General features: G+C 39.5%; 1 protein-coding gene across 1 annotated transcript in view; it reads left to right on the forward strand.

Moving 5' to 3' along the window:
* LOC143286198 (dynein axonemal heavy chain 7-like) overlaps positions 1 to 14,130 on the forward strand; it is a 126,956-nt gene that overhangs the window by 16,926 nt on the left and 95,900 nt on the right. The window contains exons 10-15 of the mRNA XM_076593833.1: positions 4,047 to 4,245; positions 6,157 to 6,318; positions 10,210 to 10,401; positions 11,322 to 11,431; positions 12,343 to 12,511; positions 13,989 to 14,091. Of these exons, the coding sequence (XP_076449948.1) occupies positions 4,047 to 4,245; positions 6,157 to 6,318; positions 10,210 to 10,401; positions 11,322 to 11,431; positions 12,343 to 12,511; positions 13,989 to 14,091 (935 nt within the window). The remainder of the gene's footprint in view (positions 1 to 4,046; positions 4,246 to 6,156; positions 6,319 to 10,209; positions 10,402 to 11,321; positions 11,432 to 12,342; positions 12,512 to 13,988; positions 14,092 to 14,130) is intronic.

Genomic DNA, 14,130 nt, shown 5'->3' on the forward strand with positions numbered 1-14,130 from the left:
AAATACTCGAAAGGTTATAGAAGTACACACATGACATTCAAATACACTCAGATGCACAGTAAACATTTAAAGGTACATAATGATAATGCAACGACAAAAATATATATATAAATATAATAATATAAAAGTGCAATATGAGAGAGAGAGAGTGATGATGATGATAATGGTAATGATGATGATGATGATGATGAGAGAGAGAGAGAGACAATGACAATGACAATGACAAATTTTTTATTGGCAAATAGCGTTTTACTGCTCTAGTGCCAAGGGGGATTATTCAGCTTATTTTAGCAAACGACGAAAACAAAAAGTAAAATGAAAAATAAGGGGAAATAACAAGCAAATAAGTACATATTCATAAACACATAAACACTCATACATTCACACCCACAACATTAATACAACATATTCCATATTACTCATGCATAATACTGACTAATTAATTTGAACATATGACCATCCAACTTTGCAGCCGAGCCTCTTTTTGGTTATTTACCAATCTAAATTGAGGTATGGATCTTATATTTTATTCTGCATTATGTTTCTATCATGTTAAAACGATCGTTCGGTTAATCTTTTCCTTTGAATGTTATATGCTTCTACAATATATTTGGCGAGTGAAAATAGGATGTCTTCATTATTTGATGAAAGGATAGCTACTAGATCATATCTTAATGCAAACGGATGTGTAAAGAATGTATAATCATTTCTAATAACATTGTATTCCATACAATGGAAAACAAAATGATCCTCATTTTCTAAATCCTGATGACACAACTGACATACACTATCACTTTCACTATTTTGAATATACCATACTCTATTTGTATTAAGCCCTAAGGTCCTGGATTGAAATTGAGCAAGGAGACACCGTTGCCATTTATTTGTAATTATAGAAATGTATTTTTCCGACTGGAAAATATTTTTGAACGAAAAATACCAATTATATCTTGCATTTTCTTCCATGTCTGAATGCCAGTTTTGCTTGTATATGTTGATAAGACGATCCTTAAATTCCGAAATAAATGCGACATCACTCCCTACTCCTTGGCTAATCCATACAATCCCAAACCCATTTTTGACTAGAACATTTTTTACATTGTCTATCCAGTTTTTCTTTCCTTCTTCATGCTGCTGTAGTAACATTTCATAAGCCTGCTTACACAGTCTTGTCGGTGGTAATTTAACAAGTTTTAACCAATACTTTATGCACTTAATTATTGTACAAATTTTCAGTGTATATCTACCCGTTTCCTCATATGCTACTTGATTAGATGAATGAAGTGGTATATTCAAAAAACGTTTTATTGCATATGTATGAATGATTTCCATTTGTTTATTCTCGTAGATACCCCAAATTTCTGCTACATATGTGAGCATCGGATCTATCTGTGTATTAAAGAGTTTCCAGTAAAGTGAAGGGTCAGTAGACTTTAATTTTGCATAGCTCTAATAATTTCAACAACCCCCTTTTTCCCCTTCCTGCACATTTCGGCTGTGTTCAAACTTAACTTTGTTGTGTAAATCAGTCCTAGATATTTGTAGGTATTAGTCACTTTTACTTCCGTATTTCCATATCGCCATTTTTCATGAACCGAAAGATGTCCACCTTTTCGAAATACAATTATATTTGTTTTGTTCAAATTAACAGTTAGACACAACCTGTCTGCTTCTTGTTTTAGAATGTTTAATTGATTTTGCAGTCCCACAACTGTATCAGATAGAAGTATTACATCATCAGCAAAAAGCAATAAAAATAATTCAACAGCTCCTGAAATCATTTGTACTCCATGCTTTCCTTTTCTAGACAATTCAACAGCTAATTTATTAATAAAGAATGAGAATAATTGTGGGCTAAGCAAACAACCCTGTTTAACGCCTCAGGACAAGTGAAAAAATCAGTATAGAAATTCTTATCCCTTACACAGGCCAAAACTGTATCATATATTCCTCGCACCGCTCTATATAACTTTCCATTAACACCACTATTTCTCAAGACATTCCACAACATATTTCTATTTACCGAATCGAACGCTTTCTGGAAATCTACAAAAGCAACATAAAGTTTAGAGTTTCTACTTCGGTATTTTTGTACTAAAGCATAAAGAGTAAAAATATGGTCAACCGTACTATAGCCTGTCCTAAATCCAGCTTGCTCCTCAACAATTTTTGTCTCCCTTTGTGCCCACTTTGTAAGCCTTTTATTTAAGATATGGGTATAAACTTTTCCTATTACACTTGTCAAAGCTATCCCTCTATAATTATCGGGATTGTTATTATCTCCCTTCTTGTATATTGGCACAATGATAGATTTAGACCAGGCTGTTGAGAGAGAGAGAGAGAGAGAGAGAGAGAGTGTGTGTGTCTGCATATGTGTGTATGTTTGTGTGTGTATTTATGCTTGCATGTGCGTGTATGTGTGTGTATATGTGCGTGTGTGTGCATGTGTGTGAATGCATGCATGCATGTGTGTGTGTATATGTGTGTGTATATTCATGTGTATGCATGTGTGTGTGTGTGTGGGTGCGTGCGTGCGTGCGTGCATGTGTGAGATACATGCTTGAAGCTTTGATGAGTTTCAGGCATGATGGAATGTTGTCTTATGTGTTAATCCATTAATCTTCAGTTCATTATATGATCTTGATGAGAAAAGTTAAAAAAAAACTGTTATTATCGTTATTATTGTTACCATTATCATCATCATTGTCTTCATCATAATCATCGTTAGTAGTGGTGATAGTAGTAGAAGTAGTAGTATATATATGTATAATGGTCAGTCGTGTCTGACTATGACCATCAGAACAGCGGAGGAAGCAACTGCTGTCCCAACTATCTTGGCTAGAATTTGATTATAGTGCAGAGTGTCTTGCCGATGTTATACCCCCACTCCCTTGGCCAAGAGGGCTTTAGGACAGACAGCGTTGGAGTGGTTCCCAAAGGCCAGCTCGCCCTCAAGGCTGCAGCACTAAGAGCCAGTGCAATCTTGCCTCCTAGTTTGAGAGTCATAGTCCTTCACGAAGGACTAAGTTGTAATTGACTTCCTTTGCAATGGAAAAATCATTGATCATACAGTAGTAGTAGTAGTAGTAGTAGTAGTAGTAGTAGAAGTAGTAGTAGTAGTAGTAGGAGTGGTATTATTATCATTACGGAAAGGATTAAGCAAGGATTGCTGTCAACGATGAAATGAGAGATTTTCTTAGAATAAGCATGGCACAATGCAAACTTCCCAACCAAACAGACTGACAGAAAGAAAAAGTGACCATAAGTCTCCTGGAAGAGTCTGCCAGAGTAGTCCTAGCTACCTGTTAACTTGGAGTTGATGGCCAGTGAGAATTACTACAACATAATCTGCAGATTAGTTTCTCCTGTCTCTTGATGAAACATTGCATTTCCAATCACTGGAGTTGCAACATACTCTGTACATCATTTTTTTTGTTTGTTTGTTTCTTGAAGAAATGTCTGGTTACTGTTCACAACCAAAATGAACCCTTTTTTTTCTTTTCAAATCATTATGGTGTAATGCAATCCACCTAGGAAGCAAGAGAATCTGATGGTATAGGAACAAATCCCACACTTGCCAGAATTTTATGCCTATTCTTGGGTAGAGGTCTGGATGCTAGTCATTCGGATGAGATGCTAAACCAAGGTCCTGTGTGCAGCATGCCCTTACCACACGTAAAATAACCCACAGCAGCAAGAGAGTTCTCACTGGCAAAATTGATAGCAAAATCCTCTTTGATATGCTCTAATGTTTGTGCATGTGTATGACTGAATTCATCCTGATTGAATTACATGGGGAATCAATGAATGATGAATGTCGAAAGGCAGCTGTCAGTCGGCTCTACCTGGGTGGGCAACCTGTTGTGCAAATGACTCTGTTTAAAAATGCTTAGAGTTTGGTCTCTGACCAAAGACAGGTACTGTATAAGTATCAATAATAATGATGATAATAATGATAATAATATTAAGCAATGATAGTAACTGATAAATGAATAATGCTGATAATGAGAATAAGAATAAGGAAAATAATCACTCCACCTTGGCAGAGTCCAGCCGCACCTGAAGAAATGCTTTGAGGGCATCGCCCGGCTGGAGTTCACAGAAGCGCTGGAGATCACTCACATAAAGAGCAGTGAGGGTGAGGTGGTGCTCCTGAGGGATGTCATCTCCACGGCCAAGGCCCGCGGCCAGGTGGAGAAATGGCTGCTGGAGCTGGAGCAGGACATGATCGCCTCTTTACGCAAGGTGACCACAATGCTTTTCTTTACCCCCCACAGGTGAGATCGGAATCACAATAACTTTATGATCTGTCAGAGAAATCCATACCAATAGTACAATGCTATACAGTACAATACAATACAGTACAACACAGTACAATACAATACAGTATGATACAGTACAATGCAATGCAATGCAATGCAGTACAGTACAGTACAGTACAGTACAATACAGTACAATACATCTTTATTCATCCATTTGGAAATTAAATTGTGCATCCACAGGCTCATCACTCACCCTACACAATACCTCAGCCCACAGCCAAGTCCATCACACTCGCAACATGACAAAGGTTGGACAAAAGACAAAAAAGCAACATATAAAGATAAATACACACAAGCACACACATACACAAGTTCCCTCACCGTCCACCCAAGTACCATGAAATAAAAATCAGAATAACAATGATCTCAGTAAGACTGAAAGAGGAATTTTAAGCAGCATGAAATCAGAATAAATTTATGATCTCAGTAAGAGAAATTAAGTATTGTGAAATCAGAATCAACTTTATGATCTCAGTAAGAGAAATGAAGTATTGTGAAGTCAGATTCAGAATAAATTTATGATCGCAGTAAGAGAAAAAACAACACAAAAATACATGCACCTGTCGGTATGTATGCATTGACACATACATTTTGCATATACACTTCCACAACATATTACACAAATATGATGGTGAAGTCAACAACAACAACAACAGCAACAAAAGCTGTAAAACACACAATGAAGGTTTAGCAAATGGACCATAAAAACATTAAAATAAAACATCTCATTTGTGCCTGTGTGGCTTGTTGTATTTCTTCTGTTGTGTTTTTCTTGTACTGCTTTGCTGTCATAAATCTGTACAGTATGATTCACAAAAGTCTTAATAACTAAGGTAATTAGGTTTTCACACAAAATTTTACATTCCTGACCATTCTTTGTTAAAATTGTGTGGTTAATGAAGTGTTTTCACATGAACCTTAGCATTAGAATGAATACATTTTCCAGTCTACAGCAAGTAGAATATGTCATGTTTCTGCACACTGTGATTATCATATCTTTTCAGCTTTCTCACATTCACATACTGTTTGTTCAGGCTCCTCTTTGTTTTATCTTTATTTCATAAACTTTGACATGTTTTATTTGGGGACATCAATGTGCAGTCAGAGACAGAGACAGATGCCATAAAATGAGATAATATCACGTAATTGCCATAGACGTGGAACAAGCTCCATCATTCTGACTCCCTTGCATCTTTCAAATCTGGTCTCAAAACTCACCTCTTCTCTCAGCAATAAGTTCATTTGTGGCAGGTCCACCACCTTTGTGTGAGCTGTGCTTAACACTGTGTGTATACATATGTATGTGTACACAGATACATGCATGTGTATGAATTGTGTATTTGTGTGTGTGTGTGTGTGTGTGTGTGTGTGTGTGTGTGTGTGTGCATGCATGTGCACACACATCTGTTTGTGTGTGTTTGTGCATGCCTTTGTGTGCGTATGTGTGGAGGGTAGCTGCTATGTACATATGTATGCATTGTATGTGTGTGTGTTTGTGTGTTTAGTTTGTTAGTCACATTTTGGTGTGTGTATGTTACATTGATGTAATGTATAATGTATACAAGAATGTTTTTGTAAATCACTTAGAGCAGACTTCTGGATAGTGTGCTATGTAAGTATCCATTATTATTATCATTATTATTAACTAAATTGTTGCTTAACTAAGAAAAGAAATGAACAGAGACAGAAAACAAAGCACAAATCAAACAGATTGATTTCCATGGAAGAAGGGTAAGATGAATATATGCATATTCAGATTCACCTTATAGTGAATGGGCTATGATAAAGCAATGAGAAGAAGATAAATGATATTATAATGTAAAACATATGGTAGGTGATAGGGGAAAGCCTGGACGCCTACGTGAAGACCCCATATAGCGAATGGGTGCTGCAATGGCCTGGCCAGGCCGTGCTCTGCGTGGCCATGACATACTGGACCAACGATGTCAACGACTCCATCAGCAAAAGTCAGGAAGCCCTGGACGGTTACCTGAAGGTAGGCGTGGCCTGTTGTTGTTATATGTCTGTGTTTGATTATAGTATGGTATATTATTTTGCTATTGTATATCTGTGTTTGATCATAGTATGATATTTTATGTCAATCCTCTGTGATTAGTTTACAGAAACTGAAGAAAGCCTGAACAGAAATAACACCAAGAAAGCATAATCAGTGGTTAAAGATCTCACCACAAACAGGGGAGACCTACACGTATTTAGAGCAAGTCAGGGAAGTGCCGTACCAAAGAAAAGGAGGTACAAAACAGATGGACAGTAGATTGCTCAGAGCTATTTGACCACCAGCTCAATGGAGATCAAGCAGTACTAAATTGTCCACAGCCAAGATCACATGATAACTCACATTCAAGTTCTGCGTGAGACCTGGAACCAGCAGTCAAGCCAATGAAACAAGGAAATTCAGCAAGAATTGACAACATGCCTGCAGAACTTCTTCAGGCAGGAGGAGAGGCAATGATCACTGCTGTCACTACCATCTGTGATAAGACATGGAGCACTGGAATAAGGCCAACTCATTGGACAGTCACTATTCATCACCCTGCCCAAGAAAGGAAATCTTTGATTATGCCAGAACTATCGTAACATCAGCTACATAAGCCGCCCAAACAAAATTATGCAGAAAATCTTACTGAACAGACCGAAAGCTCAAGCATACCATTATTGCTGAAGAATAAGCAGGTTTCAGAACAGGGCAGAGCACAATTGGACAAATATTCAAACTGCAAAAAGTGCTTCCACCACCAACAAAACCTGTACCATGTATTTGTCAACTTTAAGAAGGCCTTCAACAGGGTGTGGCATGCTGTCTTATGGTCTTCCATGAAGTACAATAGCAATGCCTACTTTGAGTGATTGAAAACTGTACAAAAAGGCCATAAGCACTGTACTCCTGAATGGTAACCAGGGAGACTGATCCTGCAGTATGGTTTGAGTGCACTAGGACTGCCTATTGTCACCCACCCTCATCAGTGTCTTTCTGGAGAGTGTTATGGAAAATAACTCAGAAGATCATGAAGGCACTGACTCTATTTGGGGAATGATCACCAGTTTTCTGTTTTGCAGGTTATATTGATCACTGATATTGCAGAGAGTGAAGATGAATTAGCCAGCTTGGTTGAACATCTGGACAAAGCAGCCTCTGCATTTGGCTTGGAAATCAGTGCTTAGCTCATTCAACGCTTGTCTGAGCGGCGTGCACCGCTGATTGCAGTTCTCCGCCTGAATCCGCATGGCAGGCGGGCGAAGAAACCCATTTATTTAAACCACTACATCAGTTCATTATCATGCATTATACTGCTATGTAAGGGAAGTAACTCAGCTTCCTTCCTCACTGGCATGTGAGGTTTCGCTCCCAAAATGGAATGATTAGTGTGTTTTTTATCCGGTTTTCCGCATCGATATGGTAAAATGTCAAAGGCTTACTGCGTCGTTTAGAGCTCAATGAAATTATGATGGACTCTTGCAGCAAATTCAACCCAAATAATGACGATTTGTCTTATAATTCTTTTGGTAATTCATGGGGAAGTGAAGGAGATGAAATTAGCAACCAGTGTAGACAATCAAGTAGGTAGCCCACAACCTTCAACATCGACAGAAGCTGACATTATACTATTTCTGTTTTTGACTTAAAGTTACAAGTATACTATTACATCCTTTGTCGTGACACTTCAGCAGTTTTTGTCAAAATTATATTTCAGTCATAATGTGAAGTTTGGTAGCTATTGGTTGAGTGGCTTCTGTAAATTTGTGCCTGAAGTGAAGCACCTCTTCCCATTGATGCAGCCAGGCAAAAACATGCCAGGCTGGGAAGGCTACACAGGCAGACGACCTTAAAGGGCTGAAAGGGTTAAAAAAAACTACACTCATTACCAACCCTAGGTATCACTTCAGACATCAAAGTCAGCGGGACAAGTTTAGGAACATTGAAGACATTCTAGTACCTTGGCTCCATCTTATCAACTGAAGGCTCAAAACCTGAGATTGTGGCAAGGACTGCACAAACAGCATCTGCAATAGCAAGGCTCCAAACTATCTGGAGAGACAAGAACTTCAGTCTGCATGCCAGGATCCACCTATTACACTCCCTCGCCTTGTCAGTCTTCACAAATTAACCAGATGTCTCACTGGAGACAATTAAGTATTCTGTATTGTGTGTGTGAACAACAAGCAGGTTGACCAGATATTTAACTGGAGATAATAGTCTGCATTGTGTATTGTATAGGTGAACACCAAGCAGATTGAATAGATATCTCACTGGAGACAGTAAAGTATTCTGTATTGTTCAGGTGAACAACAAGCAGATTGAATAGATATCTCACTGGAGACAGTAAAGTATTCTGTATTGTTCATGTGAACAACAAGCAGATTGGATAGATATCTCACTGGAGACAGTGAAGTATTCTGTATTGTTCAGGTGAACAAGCAGATTGGATAAATATCTCACTGGAGACAGTAAAGTATTCTGTATTGTTCAGGTGAACAACAAGCAGATTGAATAGATATCTCACTGGAGACAGTAAAGTATTCTGTATTGTTCATGTGAACAACAAGCAGATTGGATAGATATCTCACTGGAGACAGTAAAGTATTCTGTATTGTTCAGGTGAACAACAAGCAGATTGGATAGATATCTCACTGGAGACAGTAAAGTATTCTGTATTGTTCATGTGAACAACAAGCAGATTGAATAGATATCTCACTGGAGACAGTAAAGTATTCTGTATTGTTCAGGTGAACAACAAGCAGATTGGATAGATATCTCACTGGAGACAGTAAAGTATTCTGTATTGTTCATGTGAACAACAAGCAGATTGAATAGATATCTCACTGGAGACAGTAAAGTATTCTGTATTGTTCAGGTGAACAAGCAGATTGGATAGATATCTCACTGGAGACAGTAAAGTATTCTGTATTGTTCATGTGAACAACAAGCAGATTGGATAGATATCTCACTGGAGACAGTAAAGTATTCTGTATTGTTCAGGTGAACAACAAGCAGATTGGATAGGTATCTCACTGGAGACAGTAAAGTATTCTGTATTGTTCATGTGAACAACAAGCAGATTGGATAGATATCTCACTGGAGACAGTAAAGTATTCTGTATTGTTCATGTGAACAACAAGCAGATTGGATAGATATCTCACTGGAGACAGTAAAGTATTCTGTATTGTGTGTGTGCACAACAAACAGACATCTCACGAGAGACAATAAAGTATGGAATATGGTGTAGGTGAATAACAAGCAGATAGACTGGATATCTTGCTGGAGACAATAAAATGTTGTGTATTTTGTTTTGTGAAGGTAAACAACAGGCAGGAGGAAGGTGGTGGAATGGAAAATATGCTCATCTGCCAATAGAAAGAGTCTGTGAGGATGTGGGTTTGAATCCAGCTCTCGCCCTTTCTCCTAAGTTTGACTGGAAAATCAGACTGAGTGTCTAGTCATTCAGATGAGATGATAAACTGAGGTCCTGTGTACAGCACTCACTTGGCACACTGAAAAAGAACCCATGACAATGAGAGTGTTGTCTTCTGGTAAAATCTTACAGAAGGAATCCACTCGGATAGGTACACAAATATATAAGCATGCACTCAAGGCCTTACTAAGCGCATTGGGTTATGCTGCTGGTCAGGCATCAGCCTAGCAGATGTGGTGTAGCATGTATGGATTTGTCCAAACACAGTGACACCTCCTTGAGAAACTGAAATTGAACTGAAACTGAAACTGAACAACAGGCAGATAGACCAGATATCAAACTAGAGACAATAAAATTTTGTGTATTTTGTTTTGTATCAGTGATCAACGAGCAGATTGGCTAGACATCTCACTGAAGGCAATAGTAAAAGTATTGCTGCATTGTGCACAATGCAGGTGAACAACAAGCAGATTGACGAGATTGTGACCCTGGTGCGGGGCAAGCTGTCAAAGCAGAACCGGGTGACCCTGCAGGCCCTCATTGTGCTGGCGGTGCATGCCCGTGACGTGCTGGCCGAGCTGTGCAGGGAACAGGTGTCCAGCGACCTGGACTTCAAGTGGCTGTCCCAGCTCCGCTACTACTGGGAGGTAGGTGGGGTGGGGGTGGGGGGTGGGTGCTCTGTTTATGCGTATATTGGTGATTTGTGTTTTTGTGAGTGTGTTTGTGTGTGTATGTGTGTGTGTGTGTGTGTGATTTATGTGTGTGTGTGTGTGATTTGTGTGTGTGTGTGATATTTGTGTGTATGTGGCCCGGGTGGGTGTGGGGGGTTGGGGTGGGGGGTTCTTTCATTTTAATGTCCTTGAATTTAAAAAAAAGAAATTTACTGAGATTTGACTCCATTTGTGTTTGTGTTGCATGCGCATGAGTGCACCTGTGTGTGCGTCATATTGAGTATGTGTTCTCCAGTTATTTTTTTGTCCTTTTAGAAAAAAAACTTTTCACACCAGTGGATAATCAGGGATAAACCAAGAAAGCATGAAGTACATTATGAATGAGGCAGTAGCAGGAATAAATCATTCTGAAAATGATGACACGAAAACAAAAACAAAAAGATTATCCATTGCAAAGGTACCTATGGGTCACATTGCAGAAAAGCAGGACTATGTGGCAGGCATTGAAATATTTCAAATACAAGTAAATGATTAGATTCTATTTCATTAAACTTTTGTGTCTGTGTGTGCACATCTACTCATGTATGTACGACAATGAGTGTGTGTGTGTGTGTGTGTGTGTGTGTGTGCATGCACATGCGCATGCATGCACGCACATGCATTTATTGTTTTTGTGAGTAACCGTTTTGCTTTTTCTACTGGTAGGCATACATAGTTACACTGAATTTATTGAAGTGTGAATAAACCATGCACAGAGCATCTTTCCTGGATGTTTTTTTCTCCTTGAAAACAAAACAAAATAACAGTATTAAAAAAGCAACAAACAACAACAACCAAAAACGAAAGAAAAACAAACAGATGGGCAGTCCATTTGAAGTGTGTGTGGAACTGTACAGGACAAGCAAATGATCACACGGATGATCAACTCCATGCTGAAGTACGGCTATGAGTATCTGGGTAACAGTGGTCGTCTGGTCATCACCCCCCTCACTGACAGATGTTACAGGTGAGGCTTTGTTCTGACTTCCATCGTGGTGATGTTGGTGGTGGTGGTGGTGGGGAGTGTGTGTGTGTGTGTGTGTGTGTGTGTGTGTGTGTGTACCACGTGTGTGTGTGTGTGTGTGTGTGTACCATGTGTGTGTACCATGTGTGTGTGTGTGTGTGTGTACCATGTGTGTGTACCACGTGTGTGTGTGTGTGTAAACTCTGCATGTGTACCCTGTGTGTGTACCCTGTGTGCATTCCTGCTGTATTAGTTTGTGCACCAGTTTCATTTTATCTCACCGGACATCCTCTTGATAACAATTACATATTCTATTCTGTTCTGTTCTACTACCCTGGATGTACTCTTGATAATGATGTCCTGTTATGTTCTGTTCTGCACTGTAGCAATGCACACTTTCCCTGGGGAGAGCAGCCCGAAGTTCACACAGAGAAATCTGTTGTGATAAAGAGTAATTCCACAGCACCTCATACCATACCATAGCAAACCATAGTTTAGCATAGCATATCACACCATGCCATACCATGCCTTGTCATTGCAGAACCTTGTTTGTAGCCCTACACCATACCATAGCAAATCCTAGCTAAGCGCACCATACCATACCATACCACCACACCATACCATACCACACAATGCCTTGTAATTGCAGAACCCTGTTTGGAACCCTACACCATACGATAAAATACCATATAATACCATACCACACAGTACCATACCATACCATACCATACCATACCATACCATACAATGCCTTGTCACTGCAGAACCCTGTTTGGAGCCCTGCACCATACCATACCATACTAGACCATACCATAACACACAATGCCTTGTCATTGCAGAACCCTGTTTGGAGCCCTACACCATATCATACCATACTAGACCATACCATAACACACAATGCCTTGTCATTGCAGAACCCTGTTTGGAGCCCTACACCTGCACTTAGGAGGGGCTCCTGAGGGCCCCGCGGGTACCGGCAAGACAGAGACCACGAAGGATCTGGCCAAAGCCGTCGCCAAACAGTGTGTGGTGTTCAATTGCTCTGATGGCCTGGACTACATTGCCCTGGGCAAGTTTTTCAAGGTGTGTGTATAGAGAAACAAAGATGTGGGTTCAGAAAAAAAAAAAAAAACCAACAGAAAAAACCAGAGGTAGTCAACAGATTTTTCTATGTATGTATGTGTCTGAGCCAAAATACTAGATTTTGATTGCAGCAACAGAGTTCAAGATGTCATATCGAAGGTATTGGCAGCATACAGATCTAGATGAATGTTTATAAAGCGAAAGTTTTAACACTGAATGCTTTTTTCTTTCGACATTTGGAATACTTCAAGTTTCAAAGCAAGGGGAAAAAACCTCACAAGAAGAAGAATATTTGTTTGAATTGAGTAAATGGTCTTAGTGTCATTTCAGGATTATTATGCTATGTCACAGAATCTTTATTAATCATTCTTCATTTATTATTACCTGGGTATTAGACTGTTAACTGTTATTATCTGTATGTAATGAAATAGACACAGAAAAACTTCCATGGTTATTACATTGGTATGATTGTCTGAGTCATGGAATGTGGGTTCTAGATGATTATGCCATAAGTATTATTGTCTGAGTTGTGGAATGTGGATTCTACATGGTTATTACATAGTATTATTGTCTGATTTGTGGAATATGGGTTGTATATGGTTATTACATGGGCATTAATGTCTGAGACATGGAATGTGGGTTCTGCAAGGTTATTACATGAGTATTACTGTCTGGGTTCATGGAATATGGGTTCTACATGGTTATTACATGGGTATCATAGTCTGGGTCATGGAATTTGGGTTCTACAGGGTGATTACATGGGTATCATAGTCTGGGTCATGGAATGTGGGTTCTGCATGGTGATTTCATGGGTATCATAGTCTGGGTCATGGAGTGTGGGTTCTGCATGGTTATTACATGGGTATCATAGTCTGGGTCATGGAATTTGGGTTCTGCATGGTGATTACATGGGTATCATAGTCTGGGTCATGGAATGTGGGTTCTGCATGGTTATTACATGGGTATCATAGTCTGGGTCATGGAATGTGGGTTCTGCATGGTGATTACATGGGTATCATAGTCTGGGTCATGGAATGTGGGTTCTACATGGTTATTATACGGGTATCATAGTCTGGGTCATGGAGTGTGGGTTCTGCATGGTTATTACATGGGTATCATAGTCTGGGTCATGGAATGTGGGTTCTGCATGGTGATTACATGGGTATCATAGTCTGGGTCATGGAATGTGGGTTCTGCATGGTTATTACATGGGTATCATAGTCTGGGTCATGGAGTGTGGGTTCTACAGGGTTATTATACGGGTATCATAGTCTGGGTCATGGAGTGTGGGTTCTGCATGGTTATTACATGGGTATCATAGTCTGGGTCATGGAATGTGGGTTCTGCATGGTGATTACATGGGTATCATAGTCTGGGTCATGGAATGTGGGTTCTGCATGGTTATTACATGGGTATCATAGTCTGGGTCATGGAATGTGGGTTCTGCATGGTTATTACATGGAATGTGGGTTTCTAGGGTCTGGCATCCTGTGGTGCCTGGTCATGCTTTGATGAGTTCAACCGCATTGACCTGGAGGTGTTGTCTGTGGTTGCCCAACAGATCCTCACGATTCAGAGAGGTGAGAGCCATCGCATGGGCTTGGGGGGATATGTGCATT

Source organism: Babylonia areolata, chromosome 1 (genome assembly GCF_041734735.1).
Source record: "Babylonia areolata isolate BAREFJ2019XMU chromosome 1, ASM4173473v1, whole genome shotgun sequence".
In the NCBI taxonomy this organism is placed as follows: domain Eukaryota; kingdom Metazoa; phylum Mollusca; class Gastropoda; order Neogastropoda; family Buccinidae; genus Babylonia; species Babylonia areolata.